At 40.9% G+C, this 24,890-nt stretch overlaps 1 protein-coding gene and 1 long non-coding RNA gene across 6 annotated transcripts in view; both read right to left on the bottom strand.

Moving 5' to 3' along the window:
- Positions 1-6,783, bottom strand: part of UBTD2 (ubiquitin domain containing 2) — a 63,543-nt gene extending 56,760 nt beyond the window's left edge. Inside the window, exon 1 of one of the 4 annotated variants that reach the window (XM_045901410.2) lies at positions 6,323-6,783. In XM_045901410.2, coding sequence (XP_045757366.1) covers positions 6,323-6,392 — 70 coding nt within the window. In that variant the 5' untranslated portion in view covers positions 6,393-6,783. Of the gene's footprint in view, positions 1-4,716; positions 4,860-6,318 lie in introns of those variants that run through there. The other 3 variants (XM_064596575.1, XM_064596574.1, XM_064596572.1) reach the window with 3 other exon arrangements.
- A 1,314-nt stretch (positions 6,784-8,097) lies between these two features.
- Positions 8,098-24,180, bottom strand: LOC129046524 (uncharacterized). Of its 2 annotated transcripts, XR_010413220.1 has the most exons (5): positions 20,953-24,180; positions 11,519-11,741; positions 9,313-11,386; positions 8,860-8,993; positions 8,098-8,550 (listed from the first exon to the last, which is right to left on the bottom strand). It is a non-coding gene; the product is annotated as an uncharacterized LOC129046524 (long non-coding RNA). The 2 variants fall into 2 exon arrangements; XR_008508063.2 differs by having other exon boundaries at positions 9,313-11,741.
- Positions 24,181-24,890: the final 710 nt, after the last annotated feature.

Below are 24,890 nucleotides of genomic sequence, written 5' to 3'. Positions count from 1 at the left end.
GAACACTTACATTAGCCTACAGTTGGGCAAAATTATCTAACATAAAGTCTATTTTATAGTAAAGTGTCGAATATCATAAAACTTACTGAATACTATACTGAAAAACAGAATGGTAATTATATTGGTTGCTTACCCTCATGACCCTGACCCCGTAGCTGACTGGGAGCTGCAGCTTGCTGCTACTGCCCAGCATCACAAGAGAGTATCATACCACCTATCACCAGCCACAGAAAAGATCTAAATTTAAACTCTGAAGTATGGTTTCTACTGAATGTGTATGTATCACTTTGCACCATCATAAAATTGTAAGATCGAAAAATCCTAAGTTGAGCCATCATAAGTCAGGGACTGTCTATACTTTACTTTCTTTTATGTATCCCTATATTCAATAAATTACCAACTCATGCCATTTTTTTCCTATTGGGTTCCTCCCTTTAGTCTCTTCCCACTGTAAGCAATTCTGTGCCAGTGCTTCTCAAACCTTAATACGCATAGGAACCATTTGACAATCTTGTTAAAATGCAGATTCTGATTTACTAGGTCATGTGTGGGGGGGCCTGAGATTCTATACTTCTAACATACTCCCAGGTTATTGCAAAGCTGCTGGTCCAGGGACCATACTTTTGAGCAGCTCAGATCACTACTTTCTTTTATTCCCTCAGCACTTGCACAGTTTATCCTATGGTATATTTATCTGTTTACATAGTGTTTTATACTTATTTCATATATGCATATTTTATTATGCTTTCCTAAAAAAGGATTTTGACATATTCAAGAAATAAGATCAAGATTCCTTTTTTTGGAAAAACAGCAACCAACCCAATGTTGGGCATATTGTGGATACTCAATGCCTATTGATTGTAAAATGCTTCTGCAGAAAATATAACAATCATTTCTTAAGAAGTTGAAGTAGGTTTATGGACTACTTTTGTCAACTTTTTAAAAAGCATTTCACTGCTAATCAACCTTTTCACCATATAAGACAGAAAAGAAACTTAAAACAGCTTTCTATTCATAGTTAAGAAAGCAAATAGTTAAGTTAGACTTGTGAATTATTGGTTATAGATTTATTCTTTCTTCATCAGTAAAGGATTAAATATACATTTATTTATTTATTTTTAAGATTTTATTTATTTATTTGACAGAGAGAGACACAGTGAGAGAGGGAACACAAGCAGAGGAGTGGGAAAGGGAGAAGCAGACTTCCCGCGGAGCAGGGGGCTCGATTCCAGAACCCTGGGATCATGACCTGAGCTGAAGGCAGATGCTTAACGACTGAGCCACCCAGGCGCCCCTAGTTAAATATACATTTTAAAACAAAAACTAGAAACCCAGGCAGCAAAAGAAAAAATAAACTGGACTTCATTAAAATTAAAAACTTTTATGTATCAAAGGACATCATCAATAGAGTGTAAAGGCGGGGGCGGGGGGAATGCAGGGGGAGGAGCATAGCGAGAGGGACAAGCAGACTCTGTGCTGAGCACAGAGCTAGATGCAGGACTCGATCTCAGGACCCTGAAATAATGACCTAAGCTGAAATAAAGAGTCAGATGTTTACTGATTTGAGCCACCCAGGTGCCCCCTGGGGGGGGGGGAGTGAAAAGACAACCCAAAAATGGGAGAAAATATTTGCAAATCATCAATGTGATATGGGTTTAATATACAGAATATATAAAGACCTCCCACAACACAACAACCCCCCCCAAAACAACCCAATTAAAAAATAGGCAAAGGACTTAAACAGACATTTCTCCAAAGAAGATAAACAAATGTCCAAGAAGCACTTTAATTAAAAGATGCTCAACATCACTAGTCATTAGGGAAATGCAAATCAAAACCACAGAGAGACACCACTTCATACCAACTACAATGGCTATAATTTTAAAAATGGGAGAGAAGTGTTGGTGAACATATGGAGAAACTGAAACCCTTGTATACTGCTGCTGGAATGTAAAACAATGCAGCTACTATGGTAAAGTAAAGCAGTTCCTCAAAACGGTAAACCATATAACCTAGCAAGGATTACCATATAACCTAACAATTCCACTCTTAGGTATATTATAACCAAAGAATAAAAAACAGGGACTCGGGGTGCCTGGGTGGCTCAGTCGTTAAGCGTCTGCCTTCAGCTCAGGTCATGATCCCAGGGTCCTGGGATCGAGCCCCGCATCGGGCTCCGTGCTCCGCGGGAGGCCTGCTTCTCCCTCTCCCACTCCTCCTGCTTGTGTTCCCTCTCTCACTGTGTCTCTCTCTGTCAAATAAATAAATGGAATCTTTAAAAAAAACCAAAAAAACAAAAAACCAAAAAACAGGGACTCAACAGCTCTTTGTACACCAAAGTTCATAGCCACTTACAATAACCAAAAAGTGGGAACAGCCCAAATGTCCATCAATAGAAGAATGGATAAATATGTAGTATATACATACAATGGAATATTATTCAGCCATAAAAAGAATGAGGTACTGATACTTGCTACCACAGGATTAACCTGAAGACATTATTGCTAACTGAAATATACTACAAACAAAAGGATAAATATTGTATTATTCCACTAACATGAAATATCTAGACTTGATAAATTCACAGAGACAAAACCTAGATTTAGAAGTTAACAGGGGTTGGGAGAGAGGACCAGCGGTACTGCTTAATGGATCCAGAGTTTCTGTTGGGAGAGATGAAAAATTCTGGAAATACATAGTGGTGATGGTTGCACACTGTGAGTGTAATTAATGCCACCGAACTGTAGATTTAAAAATGGTTAAAATGGCAAATTTTGTATGTATTTTATCACAAGTTAAAAAATGAAACTAGAAAAAAACTTTTTATTACAGCCCTGAGTTCAAGTTTGACTGCCATTTGTAAGCTATTTGACGTTAAGCAAGTTATTTAATTTCTTCCAGCTTCAATCCATCCATAAAATAGAGATATTATCCACCTCCCAGAGTTGTTGAAGACTAAATGAGAAAACAATCACTTAGCACAACACTTGTTACATAATAAATACTGGATAAATGGTAGTTATTATTCAAAAACCACTGTTACTCATCAAGTAGGTAGTCTATAAGGCTACTATAAATGGATATCCAAAAGAATTCCATGATCTTCTCGAGACACCCTGAAATAAAGAAATGAATGCCCAGCAGTCAGTTATCCTGTGTAAACCTGGAAACTTATGACCACCAAGGATTAGACCTCTTGGGGTATCACTGAACGTAAGAATAAATGATACACCCAGAAAGTGAGAACCTATTTTGTACATCATTACGTTCATTAAAGAGGTAAACAAAATAAGAAAAGAAGCCAGTTGGCTCTCTTCAACTAATTTCATTTTACTGTTTTCCCCCACATATTTATTTTTAAAAATCATGAGATTTAATTCCTTAGCCAATGCCATGGACTAAAATAAAGCTTTGTCTAGAGGTCCTGAGTTCCAACCCCAGCATCACAGTATCATTATAAGAAGGCAGAGAACCATAAAGAATATGCTGTCTAAAAAATGTTCTAGGAGCATGGAAACTTGGAGTGAACTGTTAAATAATCTTGTATAATGTATATAATATGCTTGTCTTGATGAAAATTAGGCATTTAAAAAATAGTCAAACTAGCTGAAACTCAAAAACAATTCTAGGCAAGGTATGCCAGAGGGAAGACACTACAAATGATTCCAAAATAACATGTAACACAAATCTTATAATGTGAATTAAGCAATTTCCGTATTCTACAGTCTTTTGCAAAAATTTCCCAAATTCCTTCAGAGAAGTAAATCACCAGGTAAGGAAGCTTTTCTCCTGTACTGCGATTAACTTGCATACATACGAGACTTAGATCCAGAGGGAAAGGGAAAGTACAGTATCTCAAATGGCCAAAAAGGTTTTTTAAAGTCGTTTCAAATCAATCTAAAATGGTGAGATTCAACATTACATTCAACAACATTGGTGAATGTAATTAAAACAGTCATGAAAAGCATCAGAAGACTTTATTTTACTTCATGTTGATAAAAGAATTTTTCATAACCCAAACGTCCTGATTAAAACTATGAACCATTATGTTTGAAAAGCGAATGATCTATGCCAACACCCTTAGGAAAAATAGTTTTTCTCTTCTCAACAAAAACCTACTATAATAAGCAAAAACTAATGTGTTAACGTGAAACACTCACCTGAGCTAATTCCTTTAAACCACAATTAACTCTTAACTACCATGACAATGACGACAAATAAAGGCTTCCATAATTAAATTCCAGAAACAATCCTTTTATCCCACACAGCTCCTTCCTCCATCCAGTTACACGAGGCCCATACTTCCTCTTCAGGAGAAAATAAAGAGGTTTGGTAGTTGGTGTTCCTTTTTTCTAAACTTTACTTTGGAAAGGTATAGCGCAGCTTAAAGTCCAGAGAACTCAGTTCTCAAGGAAACTGATACCAGGGCTATCTAACTAGACACCACTGGTAATAAATTACCAGAAGCTAAGACTTCATGCTTTTAAAAGCCCTTGCTAATAATGCCTGGCTGTCATAACTCACATTACCAAAAGGCTTAAATAAATTGGTTCAAGTTCATTACCGAGACGAGAAAAATGTTTATTAAAAATTTTGAGTGCAAAAAAATTAAATTGAAACTAAACACTACCTATAGCACGGACTAATATATTTTGGTACCATTAATGATCACCTCAATTGCAGGAAGAATCACTGTGACCCCCAATTTGACCTTACCCCAGAGCTGTTTTAAAATCATGCCCTTTTGGGCGCCTGGGTGGCCCGGTCGGTTAAGCGACTGCCTTCGGCTCAGGTCATGATCCCAGGGTCCTGGGATCGAGTCCTGCATCGGGCTCCCTGCTCTGCATGGAGCCTGCTTCTCCATCTCCCACTCCCCCTGCTTGTGTTCCCTCTCTCACTGTGTCTCTGTCAAATAAATAAATAAAATCGTTAAAAAAATAAAAAATAAAAAAATAAAATCATGCCCTTTTTATCTCCTGCTTTGTTGTCACTGAGGATCTCACTGTTAATGTGCCACCAAGTAATAATGCTATGACATGTTTTCCTGGACAAGTTTTTTTCAAGACACACTTCACTGAACTCTCAAAATACCTGCCCAGGATTTAATCATACAGGAAACCCACAGATTTTAATGAGGTGGCATGGCAAAATATCATGTAATTCAGGAAATTTATCAGTCAAATGTTAGGTGTACACAGTTTATATAAATGGAGCTCAAGTGAGAGGGCAAGCAACTGGTCTAAAGAAAAAGTTGTAAACCCTCTCATCCCCAAACGACTTAGCTTAGGAACTTATAAATATGCCCCACATTCTGAGACATCTAACAGAAGGTTGGAACAAAACCTACACTGTCATCTTTGCTATTCCTAGCTGTTTCTTCTTTCACTAAAACATTCTGCCCTCTACCCAAGCTATAGAGTGGACTCTGCCAAAGATCATTTAAGTAAAGGCAGATTATTATACCGCTATACCACAATGCCGATTGAATTAAAAAGCTCTCCCCACCAAACTATTTACAATAAATTAGAAGTGCGTTCCGTGTCAGAAAACTTTTCAAGTACTGATCCTACGGGGCTGAGTCGGACTCCTGTATTTGTACTTTTATCCTACACATTTTCCTTTACGTAAGGCCGATAGGAATTTGACTAGCCCACCCCGACAGCAAACTGGCCCAACACCCGCATGCCGTAGCAAGAAGCCACGTTTTCCTCGGGCGGACTGTTTCCCCACCCCTCCTTAAAATAATGCGTGTGGCCACTTGAGACTTCCCCAGCCAAGCTCCAGAAACTTGCAGGTTTAAATGGCCAAACTGGAACCAACCAGGGCAGCTGTCATCCGAAACTCAGGAAAGCTGAGACCAGCCAACTCTGCCGAACGAGGAAGGGTGCGGAGAGATGTGGCGGGGCCCGTCGGAGGGAATGCATTAGGCTCCCCTCCCCAACCCCCCATCAATTCGCTTTTCTGCAACCCCAGCGCCGCCATCCTGTTCCTGAATAATTAAACGGGCTGGGGAGGGAGTGAGGTGGCCAAAGAAGGCAGTTTCTAGTCCGAGTTTCCCAAGCCGAGGCGGTGGGGTCGAGAGGCCAAGGGCTACATCCCCGGCGTGCGAAGGACTTTCCTCAGGGGCCGGGAGGGCAGGGGGCGACCCCGCGGCCGGCGGGGCGGCCGGAAGCGGAGCGCGGGGAGTGACGTGGAGGAGGGGATGACAAAGGGGCGCGGGGGCCCCGGCCGCGCGGCCCGCGGGCCCGCAGGGGCCGGGACAGGTGGCGGGGCCTGGCCGGGAACAATGGGGGGCCGAGGCTGCCCCCTGGCGCTCACCTACCTCCGGTGCCCTCCGAGTTCTCGTTGAGGCTGCCCGAGGAGTCGTGCTGGGCGCCCACACACCCGCCCATGGGGGCCCCCGGCGCCTCGTCCGCCACCTCCGGGCGCTCGTCCGGCCCGCCGCCGCCTCTGCCTCCTCAAGCGCCGCCGCCGCCGCCACCGAGCCCCGGGCAGGCGCGCCGCTCCGCTCGCCCGCCGCGGCCCAGCCTCCGCCCCCCTCGCCGCTCCACCCACCGCCTTGGCTCGGCCCCTTCCTCCGCGCCCACTTCTACCTCAGCCCCCGGGCCGCCCGCCCGGCAGGCCTGACCCGCGCGCCGCCCTCGCCTCCGGCTCGGCCCCGCCAGGCCAGGGCTGGCCCATCCCGGGCGGGCCGCAGCGCCCGCCTCGCCCCCTCACAGCCCCGCACACCCGCGTCCGGGCGAGCCCCGCACCGGCGCCGCCCGTCCGCCAGGCCCCATCGGCCCCCGCCCCGCGGCGCCGCCCTCCGCACCCGCGGCCTGGGCTCCGCGGGGCTCGCCCGGAACGGCCGGCGGGGGCGGGGCCGCGGGAGGCCGCGCGCTGATTGGCTGCGGGATGGGGCCGGAGAGCTAGGGCGGTGGGGAGGAGAGGGGAGGGGAGCGGAGCTCTGATGCTGAGGAGCGGAGGCGAAGCGGGGATCGGTCCGGGGGAAGAGGCAGGGAAAGGAGGCGAGAAGGGATAGGAAAAGAGAAGAAAGGAAAGGGAAAAAGGGAGAGGCAGCAGGAAAGGAGGAACAAAAGTGAGAAAGGAGAAGTGGAGAGGGGTGAAATCGAGTTTCTGGCTCCTCCTCGGGCGTCAGCTCTTTTTCTTTCTCGTGGAAGCGGGTCGGAGGGGGCACAGAGAAGTAGTAAAAGAACCCTCGCAGACGGGGACGAGGCTGGTTCCCAAATCACTGGCCGAGGTGGGTGGGGGGTCCTACCTGAAGGTTGAGGTCCGAGAACCTTTGAGGTTTGTATAGAATTCAGTGGATTGGTACGCGGAGTCTGGGCTTCCCCTTGTCTGCCCCGCTCCCAAGCCCCCCCACCCAAATCACTGTGCCCCATTATTAGACGTAGAGGCGGTCATTGTGGTTGCAAGCTGGACTCAGATTACAGAGGCGAGGCATTCCGTGTAGGAGAGATAAGCGCTGACAGTAGTTTTGAGGGCGTGGGTTCATTTCATCTTCACGGGATTGATTATTCAGACACAATGCTACGTCTCAAGATCCTCCCTTTAGGTATCTTAAATCGTCTTTAGAACAAAATGAAGTATAAGAAAAATAAAATACCCTGCTTTTTCTAAACTGCAGTTTGGTACATGGGCCACGCCCGACATTCTTGGCGGTCGCTAACCTAATCTAAGCCAAATTGTTAATGGTCCCTTCAGAATTGTGTCCTGCTATGATGCCTTAAAATTTTTATCAGCCTGCTTGGGCCTTTATAAAGCTTATTTCTGCCCAAGCTGTTTTAACTATCTGCTCCATTTTTATATCAGACTTTCTTTTTTTAACACCCTGGGTCGGCTTTTGCTTAGCATTAAAAAAAATTTTTTTAAGTGAAATACCTAAGAAAGAGACTCTGCAGCTTGGAATTTGCATATAAATATATTTTCATACACTGCTGGTGGGAGTATAAATTGGTTCAATCTTTTTGCAAAGTAATTTGGAAACAAGGATCAAGAACCTTAAAAATGTTCATACACTTTGATTTGGGATTATCCCACACACAGGTATCTAGCTCATAGAAATAGTCCAAAATGCAGAGAAAGATTTCTGTCCTTGTGTTTATTTGATAATCAGATAAAAATGAGGGTTTGACAAACAAAATCTTATACTTACATAAAAGCACAGAAATGTCTGGTGAGAAATAGAAATCTGCTGTATTAAATTTATACTGACAAATTAGTGTTGTCCTGGGTAGTCATGAAAATTCAAAAAAGCTTATATACCATCATGTTTTTATGAGTTTTCAGAGGTTGCTCTGACATTCAGGTACTGTGTCACAAAGCCCTCTTCTATCTGATCATTCTCAGCTGAGTATTCACATTGGCAGACAGACATCACTTCATCGCTTCCCTGAAGGAGAGAAGCTGTGCGTTGAATATCTTCAAAGGGGTTACTTTGTCCTGAATTTTGCTCTAGAAATTGCAGAAACCAAGACTTCCACAATGTCTATTAAACAGATGATAGGCACCCAAGTGATGAGTGTTTCTGACGAGCACTGAGGAGTTGCCCTAGGAAGAGAGAGCCATGTCATTGAGAGGTTTTCAGTTATGGGTATTCTCCACCTTGCTTTTATCTTAGAGCACAATCACAAGTTCCCAGGAGACAGAGTCATGTGGCAGTTAAGGGCCCCGGCTCTGCTATCAACTTCCTGGGTTGGAATCTGGCTTCCATTCTGTACTAGCTACATGACCTTAAATTTCTATACAGCTCAGTTTCCTCACCTCTAAAACTGGGCCAGTAACAATGCTCTAAACTCTGTGGGGGCTCTTTATTAACTCTCCTCTTCTTCATGTCTAGCATCACCTATTTAAACTTACTGCATGGCTCAATCCACTTAAGATCTTCTATAGAAACAGCCTTCCGGGGGGCTGGATGGTGGACACTGGGGAGCGTATGTGCTCTGGTGAGCGCTGTGAATTGTGGAAGACTGATGAATCACAGACCTGTATCCCTGAAACAAATAATACATTATATGTTAATTAAAAAAATTAAAATAAAAAAAACAAAACAGAGCCTTCTTTGTGCACCTGTGTATGTGCTTCTCTATTTTTTATAATGTCTTTATTGAGATAGAATTCATATACCATGTATTTCACCAATTTAAAGTGTATGATTCAAGAAAAAATAATAAAGTGTATGATTCAAATTGGTATAGCCACTATGGACAACAGTATGGAGGTTCCTCAAAAAGTTAAAAATAGAGCTACCATATGATTCAGCAATTCCAGTTCTGGGTATTTAACCGAAGAAAACGAAAACATTTGGGGCACCTGGGTAGCTCAGTCGGTTAAGCATCTGCCTTCAGCTCAGGTCATGATCCTGGGGTCCTGGGGTCAGGCCCCATGTTGGGCTCCCTGCTCAGCTGGGAGTCTGCTTCCCCCTCTTCCTCTGTGTGTGCTCTCTCTCGCTCTCTCTCTCAAATAAATAAATAAATAAATCTTTGAAAAAGAAAAGGAAAAAAAAAAAAGAAAATGAAAGCATTAACTCAAAAAGATATATGCACCCCCGTGTTTATTGCAGCATTATTTACAATAGCCAAGACATGGAAACAAACTTAAGTGCCCATCAATAGTTGAATGGATAAAGAAAATGTGAGATATACATACAAACACATATTCACACAATGGAATATTATGCAGTCATGAAAAAGAATGAAATCTTGCTATTTGTGACAACACGGATGGACCCTGAGGGCATTATGCTAAGTGAAATAAGTCAAACAGAGAAAGAGAAATACCTTATGATCTCACTTATATGTGGGACTTAAAACAACAATAAAAACAAAACCACTCCAAGCCCGCAGATACAGAAACTGATTGGGGTTGCCAGAGGTGTGTGTGTGTGTGGGGGGGGTGGCAGAAGAATGGGTGGAGGGGTCAAAATGTACAAACTTCCAGTTATGAAATACATAAGTCATGGGGATGTAATGTACAGCATGGTGACTGTAGTAAACACTATATTGTATATTTGAAAGTTGCTAAGGGAGTAAATCTTGAAAGTTCTCATCACAAGAAAAAAATTTTATAATCATGTATGGTGATGGATGTTTATTAGACTTATTGTGGTGATCATTTTGAAATATATACAAATATTGAATAATCAGGTTACACACCCAAAACTAGTATGTTACATGACAATTATACCTTGATTAAAATAATAAAAAATAAAGTGTACAATTCAATGGTTTCTAGTATATTTACAATCAATTTTACAATCAATTTTAGAATATTTTCATCACCTCAAAAAGAAAGTCACCGTCTTCGCAGTCGCAGTCACTCCCCATTTGCTCCCAGCTCCCAGCTCCAGCCCAGGCAACACTAATCAATTTCTTGTCCCTATATTTTGTCTATTCTGGACATTTCATATAAATGCAATCATATTTGGTCTTTTGTCACTGATTTCTTTTATGTAGCATAATGTTTTCAAGGTTCATCCATATTGTATAATGTATCAGTACTTCATTCCTATTTATGGCTGATTAATTTTCTATTGTGTGGATAAGCACATTGTGTTTATTCATCACTTGATGAGCATTTGGGTTGTTTCCACTTTTGGGGTATTATGATTAAAGCTGTTATGAACACTCATGTACAAGTTTTTGTGTGGACATATGTTTTCTGTTATTCTGGGCATATACCTAGGAGTGGAATTGCTTGGGCCTATGGTAACTCTATGTTTAACTTTCTGAGGAATTGGCAAAGTATTTTCCAAAATGTCTGCACCATTTTATATTCCCACCAGTAATTTATAAAGAAGTGTGAAATGGTACAGCTGTTTTTGATATGTAGGGTATCTTGCTGTAGTTTTGACTTGTACTTCCCAATGATTAATAACGTTGAATGCCTTTTCATGTACTTACTGACCATTTCCAAACATTTTTGGAAAAATGTTTACTCACTTTGCACATTTTTAAATAGTTTTGTCTTTTTATATTGAGTTGTAAGGGTTCTTTCTGTATTCTGACTACAAATCCCTTAGCAGATATATGATTTACAAATATTTTCTCCCATATTTCCATAATTTTCTTGATAGTGTCCTTTGAAGCATGAAAGTTTTCAATTTTCATAAAGTTCATTTTTCCAATTTTTTCTTTGGTTACTTGTGCTTTGGGGCTCATGTCTAAGAAACCACTGTCTAACACAAAGTCATGAAGATCTACACCTCTTTTCCTCTAAGAGTTTTATAGTTTTACCTCTGACATTTAGGTCTTTAACCCACTTTGAATTAATTTTTTAGTTTGGTGTGAGGTAGGGGTCCAACTTCATTCTTTTGCATGTGGATTTTCAGTGTTCCACAATTTGTTGAAAAGACCATTCTATTCTCCCCTGAATTGTCTTCGCATTCCTGTTAAAAACCAATTAACCATAAATGTATCAGTTTATTTCTAGACTCAATTCTATTCCATTAGTCTCTTTTTTTTAAAGGTTGGGTTTGTTTGTAAGAAAGCACTATGCCCAACGTGGGGCTTGAACTCACCACCCTGTTATCAGGAGTCACAGGCTCTACCGACTGAGCCAGCCAGGTGCCCCTATTCCATTGGTCCTTATGCCAGTACTACACTGTCTTGAGTACTGTAGTTTCAGAGTTAAGTATTGAAGTTAGGAATTACGAGTCTCCCGACTTTGTTCTCCCTTTTAAGATGTTTTGGCTATTCTGGGTGCCTTATTTTTCCACATGAATTTTATCAGCTTGTCCATTTCTGGAAAAAAAAAAAAAGGAGCTGGAATTTTGATGGGAAATGTGTTGAATCTATAGATCAACTTGGTGACAATTGCCATCTTAACAATATTAAGCCTTCCATTTTAAGAATATGGATATCTTTCCACTTATTTATGTCTCAAATTCCTTTCAAGGACATTTTGTAGTTTTCAGTGTACAACACTTGTACTTCTTAAATTTATTCCTAAGTATTTTTATTTTTTTCATACTATTGTAAATTCTATGATTTGCTATTTGCAAATGGATTATTGTCCTAATTTCCTTTTCAGGTTGTTCATTACAAGTGCATAGAAATACAAGTGATTTTTGTATATTGATCAAGTATCCTGCAACCTTGCTGAGCTCATTTATTGGTTTATTGATTTTCCCTTCTTGTATTTTGGAGCTTTGTTGTTTGGTGTTATGTGTTTATAATTGTTGTATCTCCAGTGCCTTCTATACTTAGCTAATTCTTCAAGGAGAATTGGCAAGGGAGAAAGAAAAAGGGGAAGTATGGAGGAGGGAAAAAGGGAAGGGAGAAATGAAGTCCAATAGCTGTCAAACTTTAGTATGGAATTCAGTGACCTGGGGAGATTTTTAATATGATTTCCCAGAGATTCTGATTTGGTTTGGGATGGAGTCTGGCAACCAGCATTCTGAACTCGCATATCAGGCATTTCCTGATGCAGTTTAGACCACAGATGGGATTTTAAAGAACACACCTCCTTGAAAAACTCAATTCTCCCCACTCTGCCAAACTGTTTTTCAGTCTTTTTCATCCTCCACAAATGGCATCATAATCCATCCAATTGCTCAAGCCCCAAACCCAAGAGTTATTGGTGATTCCTCCATCTTCTTTACCTCTCACACCTATTCCATTATCAAGTCCTCTTTATTCTATCCATTAAATATATTCTGAGTCTTTAGGCACCTGGGTGGCTCAGTTGGTTAAGCTTCTGCCTTTGGCTTGGGTCGTGATCCCAAGGTCCTGGGATTGAGCCCCATGGTGGGCTCCCTGCTCAGTAGGGAGTCTGCTTCTCTCTCTCCCTCTGCTCCTCCCCACTGCTCATGCTCTCTCTCTCCCTCTCTCTATCTCTAGCTCTCTCTCTCAAATAAATAAAACAAAATCTTAAAAATATATGTATATATTCTGAGTCTCTCCACTTTTTCTCTTTCTCTAGCCACCTCCAAATCTCACCTTGGCTACTGCAAAACCCTTTTAACTGGCCTTTCTGTGTCCTTTCTTGCCTCATCTTACAATACATTCTCTAGCCAGCATGATTTTTAAAAAATTTAATACACTACCCTGCACATCTTAAAGTGTACATTTTTATAAGTTTGACATGTGTATACACCTGTGAAACCATCACCATAATCAAGATAATATGTCCATTATTCCAAAAACTTTCCTTATGCCCCTTGGTAATACCTTTCTATTGTCCCTCCCCCAGTCACCTGTCCCCAGGCAACCACTGATCTGCTTTATGTCACTACAGATTACTTTGCATTTTCAAAAAATTTCTGTAAGTGAATATATACAGTATGTACTCTTTTTGGTAGGGCTTCTTTCACTCAGCATAATTATTTTGAGATTAATCCATATTATAAGGTTTATTCCTTTTAATTAATGAATAGTTTTCCATCGTACAGATATACCAGTTTGTCGATTGTATGGATATACCATGTTTTCACGATTACAGGTAAAGTTGCTATGAATATTCATATACATATCTATGTAGGGGCACATATTTTCCTTTCTCCTGGGTAAATGGCTAGTAGGAGAATGGATGGAACATATGGTAGTTTGTTGTTGTTGTTTGTTGTTTTTAAGAAACTGCCAAACTATTTTCCAAAGTGGTCTTACCATTTACATTCCTACCAGTATTGTATGAAAACTATTTCCTTCACATCCTCACCAACACTTGTTTTGGGCCAGTTTTAAATATTAGCCGTTCTGATAGATACGTAATGGATATCTTATTGTAGTTTTAATTTCCATTTCCCTAATAAGTAATGATGCTAGACATTTTTTTCATGTGATTATTTACCATTTGTATATCTTCTTTGGTAAAGTATAAGTTCAAATCTTTTGCCCATTTGTAAATTGTGTTGTTTGTTTTCTTATTATTGAAAGTTCTTTCTTATTATTGAAAGTTCTTTGAGAGTTCTTTATATTTTCTGGATGCAACTCTTTTATCTAATATATGACTTGCAGATACAGACTCCCAGTCCTTGCCTTGTCTTTTTATTCTCTTAACAGTGTCTTGTGAAAAAGCAGAATTTTAAATTTTTTATAAAGTCCAATTTATTAATGTGTTCTTTTATGGATCATGCTTTTGGTGTCATATATAAGAAATCCTTGCCTAAACCAAAGTCAAAAAGGCTTTCTCCTAGGTTCTCTTCTTGAAGATTTAGAGTTTGGGGGTTTACATTTAGGTCTATAATCCACACTGGGTTAATTTTTGTATATGGTGTGAGGTATGGGTCAAAGTTTGTTTTTTGTTTTTGAAAAAAGATATCCATTTGTTCAGCAACATTTTGTTTTGTTTTGTTTCCTTTTTTTTTTTTTTTAGAGAGAGAGAGAGAGTGAGAAGGAGGGGCAAAGGGAGAGAGAGAGAATCTTAAGCAGGCTCCTCACCCAGCATGGAGCCCATGGCGGGGCTCAAACTCACAACCTTGAGAACATGACCTGAGCCAAAATCAAGAGTCAAATGCTTAACCGACTGAGCCATCCAGGCACACCTTTTCAGCAACATTTGTTGAATGATGTCCTTTCTCCACTCAACTGTTTTTGCATCTTCGTAAAAAAGAGAGTTGTCCATATTCATGTGGGCATCTATTTCTGAACTTTCTACCCTGCTTCATTGATCTATTTGTCTTTCTTGATGCCAATACCATATTGTCTTGATTACTGTAACTTTATAATAAGTCTTGATATCAGGTTGTATTAATCCTCCAATGTTGTTCTTTCTTTTCAAAGTAATTTTGACTATTCTAGGCTCTTTGCATTTCCATATGAATTTTAGAACTGTCCTTTCAATTTCTACCAAAAAGAGAACCGGTTGGGACTTTGACTGAGATAACATAGAATATATAGGTAAATGTGGGGAGGATTGACATACTAACGATATTGAATCTTCCGACCCATGAATATGGTATATCTCTATTTTTTATTTTTTAAAAAAGATTTTATTTATTTGACACAGAAAGAGAACACAAGTAGGGGGAGCAGAAGACAGAGGGAGAGGGAGAAAGAGGCTCCTCGCCAAGCAGGGAGCCTGATGCAGGGCTCGATCCCAGAACCCAAGGATCATGACCTGAGCCAAAGGCAGCCACTTAACCAACGGAGCCACTCAGGCACCCCTGGTATATCTCTTTTTATATACATCTTTAATTTCTCTCAGCAATGCTTTATGGTTTTGAGTGCACAGGTCTTGCACAGCTTTTGTCAGATGCATTCCTAAGGACTTCAGCTTTTTTTTTTTTTTTTTAAGATTTTATTTATTTATTTGAGAGAGAGAATGAGAGAGAGAGAGCACATGAGAGGGGGGAGGATCAGAGGGAGAAGCAGACACCCTGCTGAGCAAGGAGCCCGATATGGGACTCGATCCCGGGACTCCAGGATCATCACCTGAGCCGAAGGCAGTCGCTTAACCAACTGAGCCACCCAGGCGCCCTTCAGCTTTTGATAGTATTGAAAATAGTATATTTTAAAGATTTATTTATTTATTTGAGGGGGGGCAGAGGGAGAGAATCTTCAAGCAGACTCCCCACTGAGTGTGGAGCCTGATGTGGGGCTTGATCTCACAACCCACGAGATCATGACCTGAGCTGAAACCAAGAGTCAGATGCTTAACCAACTAAGCCACCCAGATGCCCTGAAAATCGTATTGGTTTTATAATTCCAGTTACTGCTTGTTTGTTGCTAATACATAGATATACAATTGATTTTTGTATGTTGATATTATATCCTACAGACTTGCTAAGTCATTTATTAGTTCTAGTAGTTCTTTTAGAGATTCCATTGGATTTTCTAAATAGATGATTATGTTGCCTGTGAATAAAGAGAATTTTGCTTTTTCTTTTCCAATTTTTTTTCCTTGCCTAATTTCACTAATTAGTAGGCATTACAATATTGAATAGAAATGGTGAGAGCAGGCATCTTTACTTGTTCTTTATCTTAGGGAAAAAGCATTCATTCATCACCATTAAGTATGATGCTAGCTGTAGGCTTATTTTTAAATATTGTGGCAACATATACATCACATGAAATTTTGGTATTAGATATTTTAGTTTTATGGAAGGCAGAAAGGAACTCTAAAGAACACAGGAATGGCCAACTGAGAAGCAGCCATGCCCCCTAGGGCAGAGATTGTGTGTTTAAGGAAGAAGCCCCTGTAGGGTGAAGAGCCAGACCTTCTTAGAAAGGACATGGACCTGGATCTATCGATGGCAGAGAGGTTATTATTAGGCCACACTAGTGAAGTTGCTGGGAACTCCTCTCCAGGAATGGCTAGAAATTTATCCTGTAGGGTGCTGGGAACTGTTCAGAGGAGGTATCTCACCATAGCCATGAAACTAGGTGATGGGTCCTGCCTGTGGAGGCTGCAACTTGCTAGGTGTTGTTAGCTCCTGTGTATTGCAGGAGCCGGGCCTTGGGAGAACTGCTACAGCTTCAGGAGCATGGAGTTGGAGCAGCCATGGATCCTGAAGGGGTTGCATTAGAGAAGCTCTCTGTACTGCAGGAACTAGACAAGGGACAGGCTCACGAATCTCAGAGGCCCGGCTCTGGAGAAGCCACCCACACTGAGGGAGCCTACTGAGTGAGGGAATGGGAATTCTTCTTGCAATATCTCTCCAGTGCCCTCTACTGTCAAAGTTAAACATGTGCCAACTGATAAAGGCACAATATTTAAAGGGCCCATATCCATTTTCACAGAGCAGGCAATGAAAGTGAATTTGGATCTGAGATGCAATAATTTAATAACTGCCATAATTTTCCACCTGAAAATTTAAAAATCTTATATTTAACAATGATTGGGTATAAGGGAATTACTGAAGTTACAGAATTGCTGCATATCAGAATCCATGGAATGTATGTAAAACATATATCCCAAAGAAAATTCATATATCTAAGAAAAATTCATATCCCCAAAGCCTATATTGATAAAATTAAACAATAAATTGAATTAAATTGAAATTAATTAAATTCCCAATTCAAGTTAGAGAAAGAACAAAAGAAACCACAAGGAAGGGGTGCCTGGGTGGTGCAGTTGATTGAACATCTGACTTGGTTTTCAGCTTAGGTCGTGATCTCGGGGTTGTGAAATCAAGCCCCACATGAGGCTCTGCACTCAGCACAGAGTTTGCTTGAGTTTCTCTCCCCCTCTGCCCCCCCACCCCCATGCACACACTCTCTCTCAAATAAATAAATCTTTAAAAAAAAAAAGAGAAAGAAACCACAAGGAAGGAAATAATAAAGAACTAGAAAACAGTAGATCAAAATAAATAAAAATTCTGGTTCTTTGAATAAAGTCAGAAAATAGACAAACCACTAGCTAATTTAAATTAGAAGTGTATGCAGAGGAGAAAGCAGAAATATGTGGAATAAGAAATGACAAGAGGAAAGTAGCTATTAATATAGAGGAAGCCAGAAAGTCATAAAAGGGTCCTTTACATACATAGCCCTATGCAAAGAAATTTATAAACCTAATGCAATGGATAATGTCTTAGAAAAAGACAGTTGACCAAAACTGACCTTCCCAAAATAAAAAGTTAAACAAACCAATCTCAAGGAAGAAATACAGAATGTTATCAAAGAACTATCCCACATCAAAACACCAAGCTCAGATAGTTTCACAAGAGAATTCTACCAAATCTTAGAAAATAGCCCCACTGCTACATAAATCGTTCTGGAGTAGAGAAAATAAAGGTGAACTTCTAAATTCTTTATATGAAGTAGGTTAACATTGATATTTCAAGCTGATAAAGATATCCCACACATGATAAAATTATAAACCAATACCATTTACAAATATTCTTTTTAAAAATCTGAAATAAGGGGCACCTGGGTGGCTCAGTTGGTTAAGCGACTGCCTTCAGCTCAGGTCATGATCCCAGGGTCCTGGGATTGAGTTCCACATCGGGCTCCCTGCTCTGCGGGGAGCCTGCTTCTCCCTCTCCCACTCCCCCTGCTTGTGTTCCCTCTCTCACTCTGTCTCTCTCTGTCAAATAAATAAATAAAATCTTAAAAAAAAAAATCTGAAATAAAATGTTAGCAAACAGACTCAAACACCACATTAAGAAAATAATAAACCATGACCAAATGGGGTTTATAATAGAAATGCAAGGATGGTTCAATATTAGGATATATATTAATATAATTCAACATATTTATAGATCCAAGAAGAAAAATCATGTGATTATTCCCATATGTGCTTTAAAAACATTGACAAAATACAACATCCATTCCAAAAAATGAACAGATAAAAACTAACCAAAACCAAAACCAAAAATTCTTGAGGAAACAGGAATGGGTGAATACTTCCTTAACATGATGAAATATATTACCTTAGTCCTAAAGCCAGTATCTTATTTAAGGGGAAAATACTAAAGATCAGGAATAAAGCAAGAATACCCACTAACCCTACTATTATTTGAGATTGTCCTGGGAGCGTAGGCCAATGCAGTTAGACAAGGAATATGGAAGCAGTGACTTTCTTTCACCATACTTTTTTTGTGTGGTTTTTCTTTGGGAAGCATATTAATGTTTTATATACTCAAAAAATAACATTAAGTCAACAAGAATGAGGAGACCGCAAACATCTAAAACTGAAAGCAAACCAAAACAAATGAAATCAGCAGCATTTCCAATGAATAAGATAATCACACAAAAAGGAAGAGAAGAACTGATCCAAGTAACTTGTGTATACGCCATTTGTGTATTTGTTCTCAGTTTTGGTCAGGGTTGGGTTGTGGGAGAAACAGCAAACAAATCCTGAATTCTTTTTCATTATATTTGATTTTTATACTGATATGAGCAAAATAATTCTGAAACTGCTTTAGATATATTTTAGGATTAAGCAAATGAGTAGATGTTTTGATATTTTTGGGAGCTGGGGTTCTCATTGTAGATAGAGATAAAATTAGGATGGGGGAGACAGAATGGAATTGAAGGTGTTGGTATGAGATCATGATTTCTAAAGTAGGTATGAGTGTATAGGGGCTCCTGGGTGGCTCAGTTGGTTAAGTGTCTGCCTTCAGCTCAGGTCATGATCCCAGGGTCCTGGGATCGAGCCCCGCACTGGGTTCCCTGCTCAATGGGGAGTCTGCTTCCCCCTCTCCCTCTTCTTCCCCCCACCCCCTGGCTTGTGTGCTCTCTCTCACTCACTCACTCTCTCTCTCTTTCAAATAAATAAATAAATAAATAAAATCTTAAAAAAAAAAAAAGAATGTGTATATATGTATTTTGTACTATTCATGGTTCTCCAGAAACAAAAACAGTATATCTGATATATGATTATCTGTCTATATCTATATATAATTATTATGAAGAATTGGCTCTTATGATTAGGGAGGCTGAGAAGTCCCTCAGTCTATGGTCTGTAAGATGGGAGATTCAGGAAAGTTGATTCAGTTCAAGTCCAAAGGCCTGGGACGCAGAGGTGCTGATGGTGTAAACCCCAGTCTGAAGGCCAGAGAAAATGAGATGAGATGTCCCAGTGAGGCCGACAAAGGGGGCAAATTCCTCCTTCCTCTACCTTTTGTGCTATTGAGGCCTTCAGTGGATTTTATGATGTCCACCCACATTGGAGAGGGTCAGCTCCCTCTGCTTACTGAGTCCACTGATTCAAATGCTAATCTCATTCAGATAAACCCTTCACAGACACCCCCAGAAATAATGTTTAATCTGGTCACCCTGTGACCAGTCAAATTGACACATAAAGTTAACCATCACATATGTTTACATATGTATGTTTATATGTGTATGCACATATTTTATATGTTTGTGTGCATGTGATTATGTATGTGTGTGTGGCTAGAAGCAAAATAGTTATTAGCATGTCTCATACACAGATCTTGGGTTCTAATACCATTCCACATTATCAGGAAGCAGGACTCCTTGTAGAAATGGCATATTCCAGGACTGAAGGAGAAAAAGTATAAAATGAGCTCAAAACATCTTGTTTTGCCATAAGATTAAAAAATGCCAAAAAAAGGGGCGCCTGGGTGGCTCAGTTGGTTGGGCGACTGCCTTCCGCTCGGGTCATGATCCCGGAGTCCCGGGATCGAGTCCCGCATCGGGCTCCCTGCTCGGCGGGGAGCCTGCTTCTCCCTCTGACCCTCCCCCACTCATGTACTCTCTCTCTCTCTCTCTCATTCTCGCTCTCTCAAATAAATAAATAAATCTTTAAAAAAAAATGCCAAAAAAGAATGATGGAGACATGTCACAAGGACACAAGACCCAACCTGAAGGGGCTGTCATTTGCCAGATCTAGGACAATTTGAGCACCAAAATAATTCAGGACAATAATGAATTATAAATCCTTGAAGAGAATAGAAATCCATTAATATATACACATAATAAATAGATAAATAGATGAGACCCAGAGAGGGCTCTTGCTTATAGTAGAATGAGGAGTGCTGACTGGTGAATATGAAGGAAGTGCTGGGGCTGGCAAGTCATCATTGTTCAAGTGCAATCGTTGTAATGGACTAAATGTTTGTGTCCCCCCCAAATTCATATGTGGGAGCTCTAATGTGATGGTCTTCGGAAGTAGGACTGTTGGGAAGTGATTAGGTCATGAGAGTGGAGTCCCCATGATGGGCCTAGTGTCCTTATCAGAAGAGGAAGAGAGGTAGCCCCCTCTCTGTCGCTGGCAGCTGAGGATATAGCTTTGAATTTGTTTGCCATCTGCAAACCAGGAAGCGGGTCTTCACCAGAACCTGACCATGCTGGCGACTGATCTCAAACTTCCAGCCTCCAGAACTGTGAGAAAGAAATGTTTCTGGTATTCTGTTATAGCAGCCTGAGCTAAGACAGCAGCAAAGATTGGTTCAGGCAAAAATCATCAATGGATGCTAAATATCTGGAGAAAAATTTGATGAAGAGCGGGATATTTGCATTGTCTTAAAATTATCTCCCCACAGATTGCTTATTCATTGCAAGCGGAAAACCAGTAATGATATGGAAGTAAAAAAATACACAATACCTTGACCAAATGATTAAATGGACATCATGTGCCTCCAAATGGGATTCTCTGAGAATGACAATATCACTTCTTTGGTATTCCAACTGGAGATGTATAGCCTGAATGGAATTATGAGAAAGTACTAAACACAAAACGAAGACATTCTATAATAGAAAGAAGGGAGAGGGGTGCCTGGGTGGCTCAGATGGCTGAGCGTCTGCCTTCAGCTCGGGTCATGATCCCAGGGTCCTGAGAGCGAGCCCCGCATCGGGCTCCTTGCTCAGTGGGGAGCCTGCTTCTCCCTCTCTTTCTCCTGCTCCCTCTGCTTGTGCTCTCTCTGTCAAATAAATAAATAAAATCTTTAAAAAAAAAAAGAAAGAAGGGAGAGGTTGTATTTTTTTTTTTAAATGTCAATGTTATTACAGTCCAAGAACAGCTAAGAAACTGTTCAGATTACAGAAGACTAAAGAGACATGATTCTATAGAGGACATTATTGGCTCAACTGATAAAATTGGAATATGAATGGTAGAGTAAGTAAAAATACTGTATCGATGTGAAATTTCCTGCAGTTAACAATTGCTCTGTGGCTATGAAAGAGAACGTTCTTATTCTTAAGCAAACCACACTGATGGATTTAGGGGTGAAAACGTATGATATATATAACTTACTCTCAAATGTTCCAGAAAAAAAATTATATAGAAGGAGAGCAAATGATAAAGCAAATGGGACAAAATGTTAATGACTAGTATATCCAGATTTAAAAAAAAATGTTCTTTGGATTATTCTTGCAACTTTGATATGTTTGAAATTATTTCCAAATAAGTTATACCCTCCCATGGGTCTTCAGTTCAGTAGAGACCAGCTAATATCAGTCGGGGTCAACTGGACTGTGTTTCAGGTTGAGGGTGGAGTCAAGGCCAGCCTCAGGTGTCTGTCATTACCCTTGGAGCAATGTGTTAGGGTATGTTCTTCTCATGGCTAAGGCAGTGGTGCAAGAAGGCACAGCCAACTGCCCAAACACAGGTTGAGATCTCTGCTTGTGGTGCATTTACCAACATCCCATTGGTCAAGGCAAGTCACATGACCAAGCCCAAAGTCAAGGGGTAGAAAAGTCCACTCTGTCCCTAGTGAAAGAAAGTGAAAAATTCCAGGCAAAAGGAGTGGATACAGGGAAGGGTGAAAACTTGGAGCCAAAAATAATTTAAACTCTCACAGGTGGCCAACATGAAGACGTGGTAACTAGTCAGAAAAATACTTGTTAAAGTATAGCAAGCCAGGATGCTAATTGGTAGGGATAAAAATATTGCTTTTTCCTGTGATTTTGCCTCTGAAAAGGGCAATGTGGCAGCTAACAAGCAGCAAAGAGAGAGGCTGATTGCTTCAGCCTGCTTTACTGACTCATCATCTCCACTTGTGGAGGCTTCCCTAGTTTAAGTACCTGATTTTTATCTTTTCATCAAGGGAGAAAGCACAGGGAAATGACAAGGAATAGATGCATACAGTGGAATGCCATACCTTCATCTATGTCTGGAAAGACACAACTATTGGTTATTTGTGCCAGAGTCTCTTAGGGTGGCAGGTAGGACCTTTCAAGAAACCAAGTTCAGAAAGTTGCTTGTTAAGCAAATAATTTGAGCAGATGGAGTTGGATCTTCCTAAGGAATGTTTTTCTTACCTTATGCCTTTTCTTTTTCTAGTCTGCAAATAAGCAGATGTTCTTTTCTCTGGATAACTGTAGTAAGCCTGAAAACCAGAGTATTCTCTCTATGTTGAAGAGACCCCACAAAGTCTTGCTCTCCAACAATTTTCTGGACCCCATACAGAACACTGTATTATGACAAGACAACGGACTTACTGCAACAGCTGAATGAAGGTTAGATTTTAGTTTGTGTACTTTGTGCTTGCCCAGTATTCACTCATCCTTCCTCTAATAATAGTGCCCGGAATTCCCTTTGAAGACCCAATTCCCCCCACTCATGACTCAATCCATATGGTTCTCATGGAGCCCATTCCATCCGCTACTCCAGGGTGGTCCTGACACCCAGACTTGAGCCAATCAGTGTATTCCAAATCCATGATTGGTTTATGAGGGGCCTATGACTCACTTTGCGAGACAGTAAGAGTCAGATCCAGGACTTTTTTTTTTTAAAAAAACAACTGTTTAGAAGAAAGAATCTCCTTTTTTCTGAACATGAATTTGGGATGAGGTAAACTTGGAGCTGCTTGGAGTCCTCATTAAGGGAAAAATTGGGGCCACTTTCCAATAGGGGAGAGCCTACCCAAGAGGGAAGCCAACATAGAGGGAAATACAGCTGAGAAGAGAAGAAAAAACCAAATCCTGAAAATCATCTGAGCTGGATCCAGTGATACCTACATTTACTCCCTGGAACTTGCAGTTCCCTAAGTCAATATATTTTAATTTTATTCCCCTGTACATTTTATTCCCTATAAATCTGTTTGAGTGGGGTTTCTCTTGCTTGAGAGGAGGAGCAGGTTTTGTCTTTGTCTCCCAAGCACCTCAAACAACCCCTGGCACACTTGAGAAGAATCTTCCTTGTATGCCAATTTAAAGGGCTTAGACTCTCCCGGGCCGGTGAGGAGTAACAGAAGCAGCAGAGATACAAGAGGCATTTTGTGTATCAGAGCTTTAGGGCGGGCAGAGCTTGGTGTTTTTGCTACATTCAAAAGCAAGCAGTAGGGAACTCAATACCATTACCTCATAGCTCCCTAGCTGAACTCACACAGCCTCTGACCACAAGAGGCCAGAGCCCTAACAGAGTTATATGCTCCCCCCATAGGCATGTGAGGGTTAGGGCTTCTGTTCCGTAGTTCCCCACCGAACGCCTCCCCCTCACCGTACCTGGACTGCTCCCAGAAGGAGACTTCTAGGTATCACAAGGCAGGTGGGCACACATTCAGAGCAGGCATAAAGCACACTTCATTCCGCATGGTAGCATCAGGCATTTGTTAAAGGAATACACTAGCTGTGGGTGATTAAAATCTAATTGAAATAGGCATCGTATGAATGGCTTCCGGAACCCAGGCAAAAGAACACTGTTAAATGTCTGCAAATTATTTTATGGTAAAGCGCCCATACTCCCTTCTCTTCCAGAAAGTCCTATGGCAGAACTGGTCTTCCTCTACTTCCTGTTCTTCTATGACAGTAGCCTCTCAAGTACCACATGTATTATGGTATGACTGTAAAGTTTTGTTTTGTTAAAGATTTTATTTATTTATTTGACAGAGACACAGCGAGAGAGGGAACACAAGCAGGGGGAGTGGGAGAGGGAGAAGCGGGCTTCCTGCTGAACAGGGAGCCCGATGCGGGGCTTGATCCCCGGACCCTGGGACCATGACCTGAACCGAAGGCAGACGCTTAACCACTGAGCCACCCAGGTGCCCCATGACTGTAAAGTTTGTATTCCCTTGTAGATGTGAACCTTGAGAGCAGGGACAGTCTTATTAATGTTTATGTTCCCTGCTCTCCCACACCCCTCACAGTGCCCGTTTGGTGAACCGAATTGTTGAAACTCAATCGCTTAATAAGCCTGATGCAAAAAAGTGAATGAAGATACACATACTCTCTGACTAGTTATGTATATTAGGACTCTTCTGAGACCACTGACAAACCCACCTAAGCAAAAAAAACAAAACCCAAACCCAAACCCAATCATCCCGGATGCCTGGGTGGCTCAGTTGGTTAAGCGGCTGCCTTCCGCTCAGATCATGATCTCAGGGTCCTGGGATCAAGTCCCCAGCTGGGCTCCTTGCTCAGCGGGGAGCCTGCTTCTCCCTCTGCCTGCCGCTCCCCCTACTTGTGCTCTCTGACAAATAAATAAATGAAATCTTAAAAAAACCCCAAAACACCCAATCATCCGTTCACCTTCAGGCACAGCTAGATCCAGAGTTTCAAGCAGTGTCACCCAGGCTCTTTCTCTACATCCTTGGGCTCTCTGCT

This window comes from Mirounga angustirostris, unplaced genomic scaffold (assembly GCF_029215605.1).
Source record: "Mirounga angustirostris isolate CCGP_5_RB_7025 unplaced genomic scaffold, mMirAng1.0.hap1 SCAF_7, whole genome shotgun sequence".
Lineage (NCBI taxonomy): Eukaryota > Metazoa > Chordata > Mammalia > Carnivora > Phocidae > Mirounga > Mirounga angustirostris.
The sequence above is the reverse complement of the archived record's forward strand: the minus strand, read 5'-3'. Positions and strand labels throughout refer to the sequence as shown.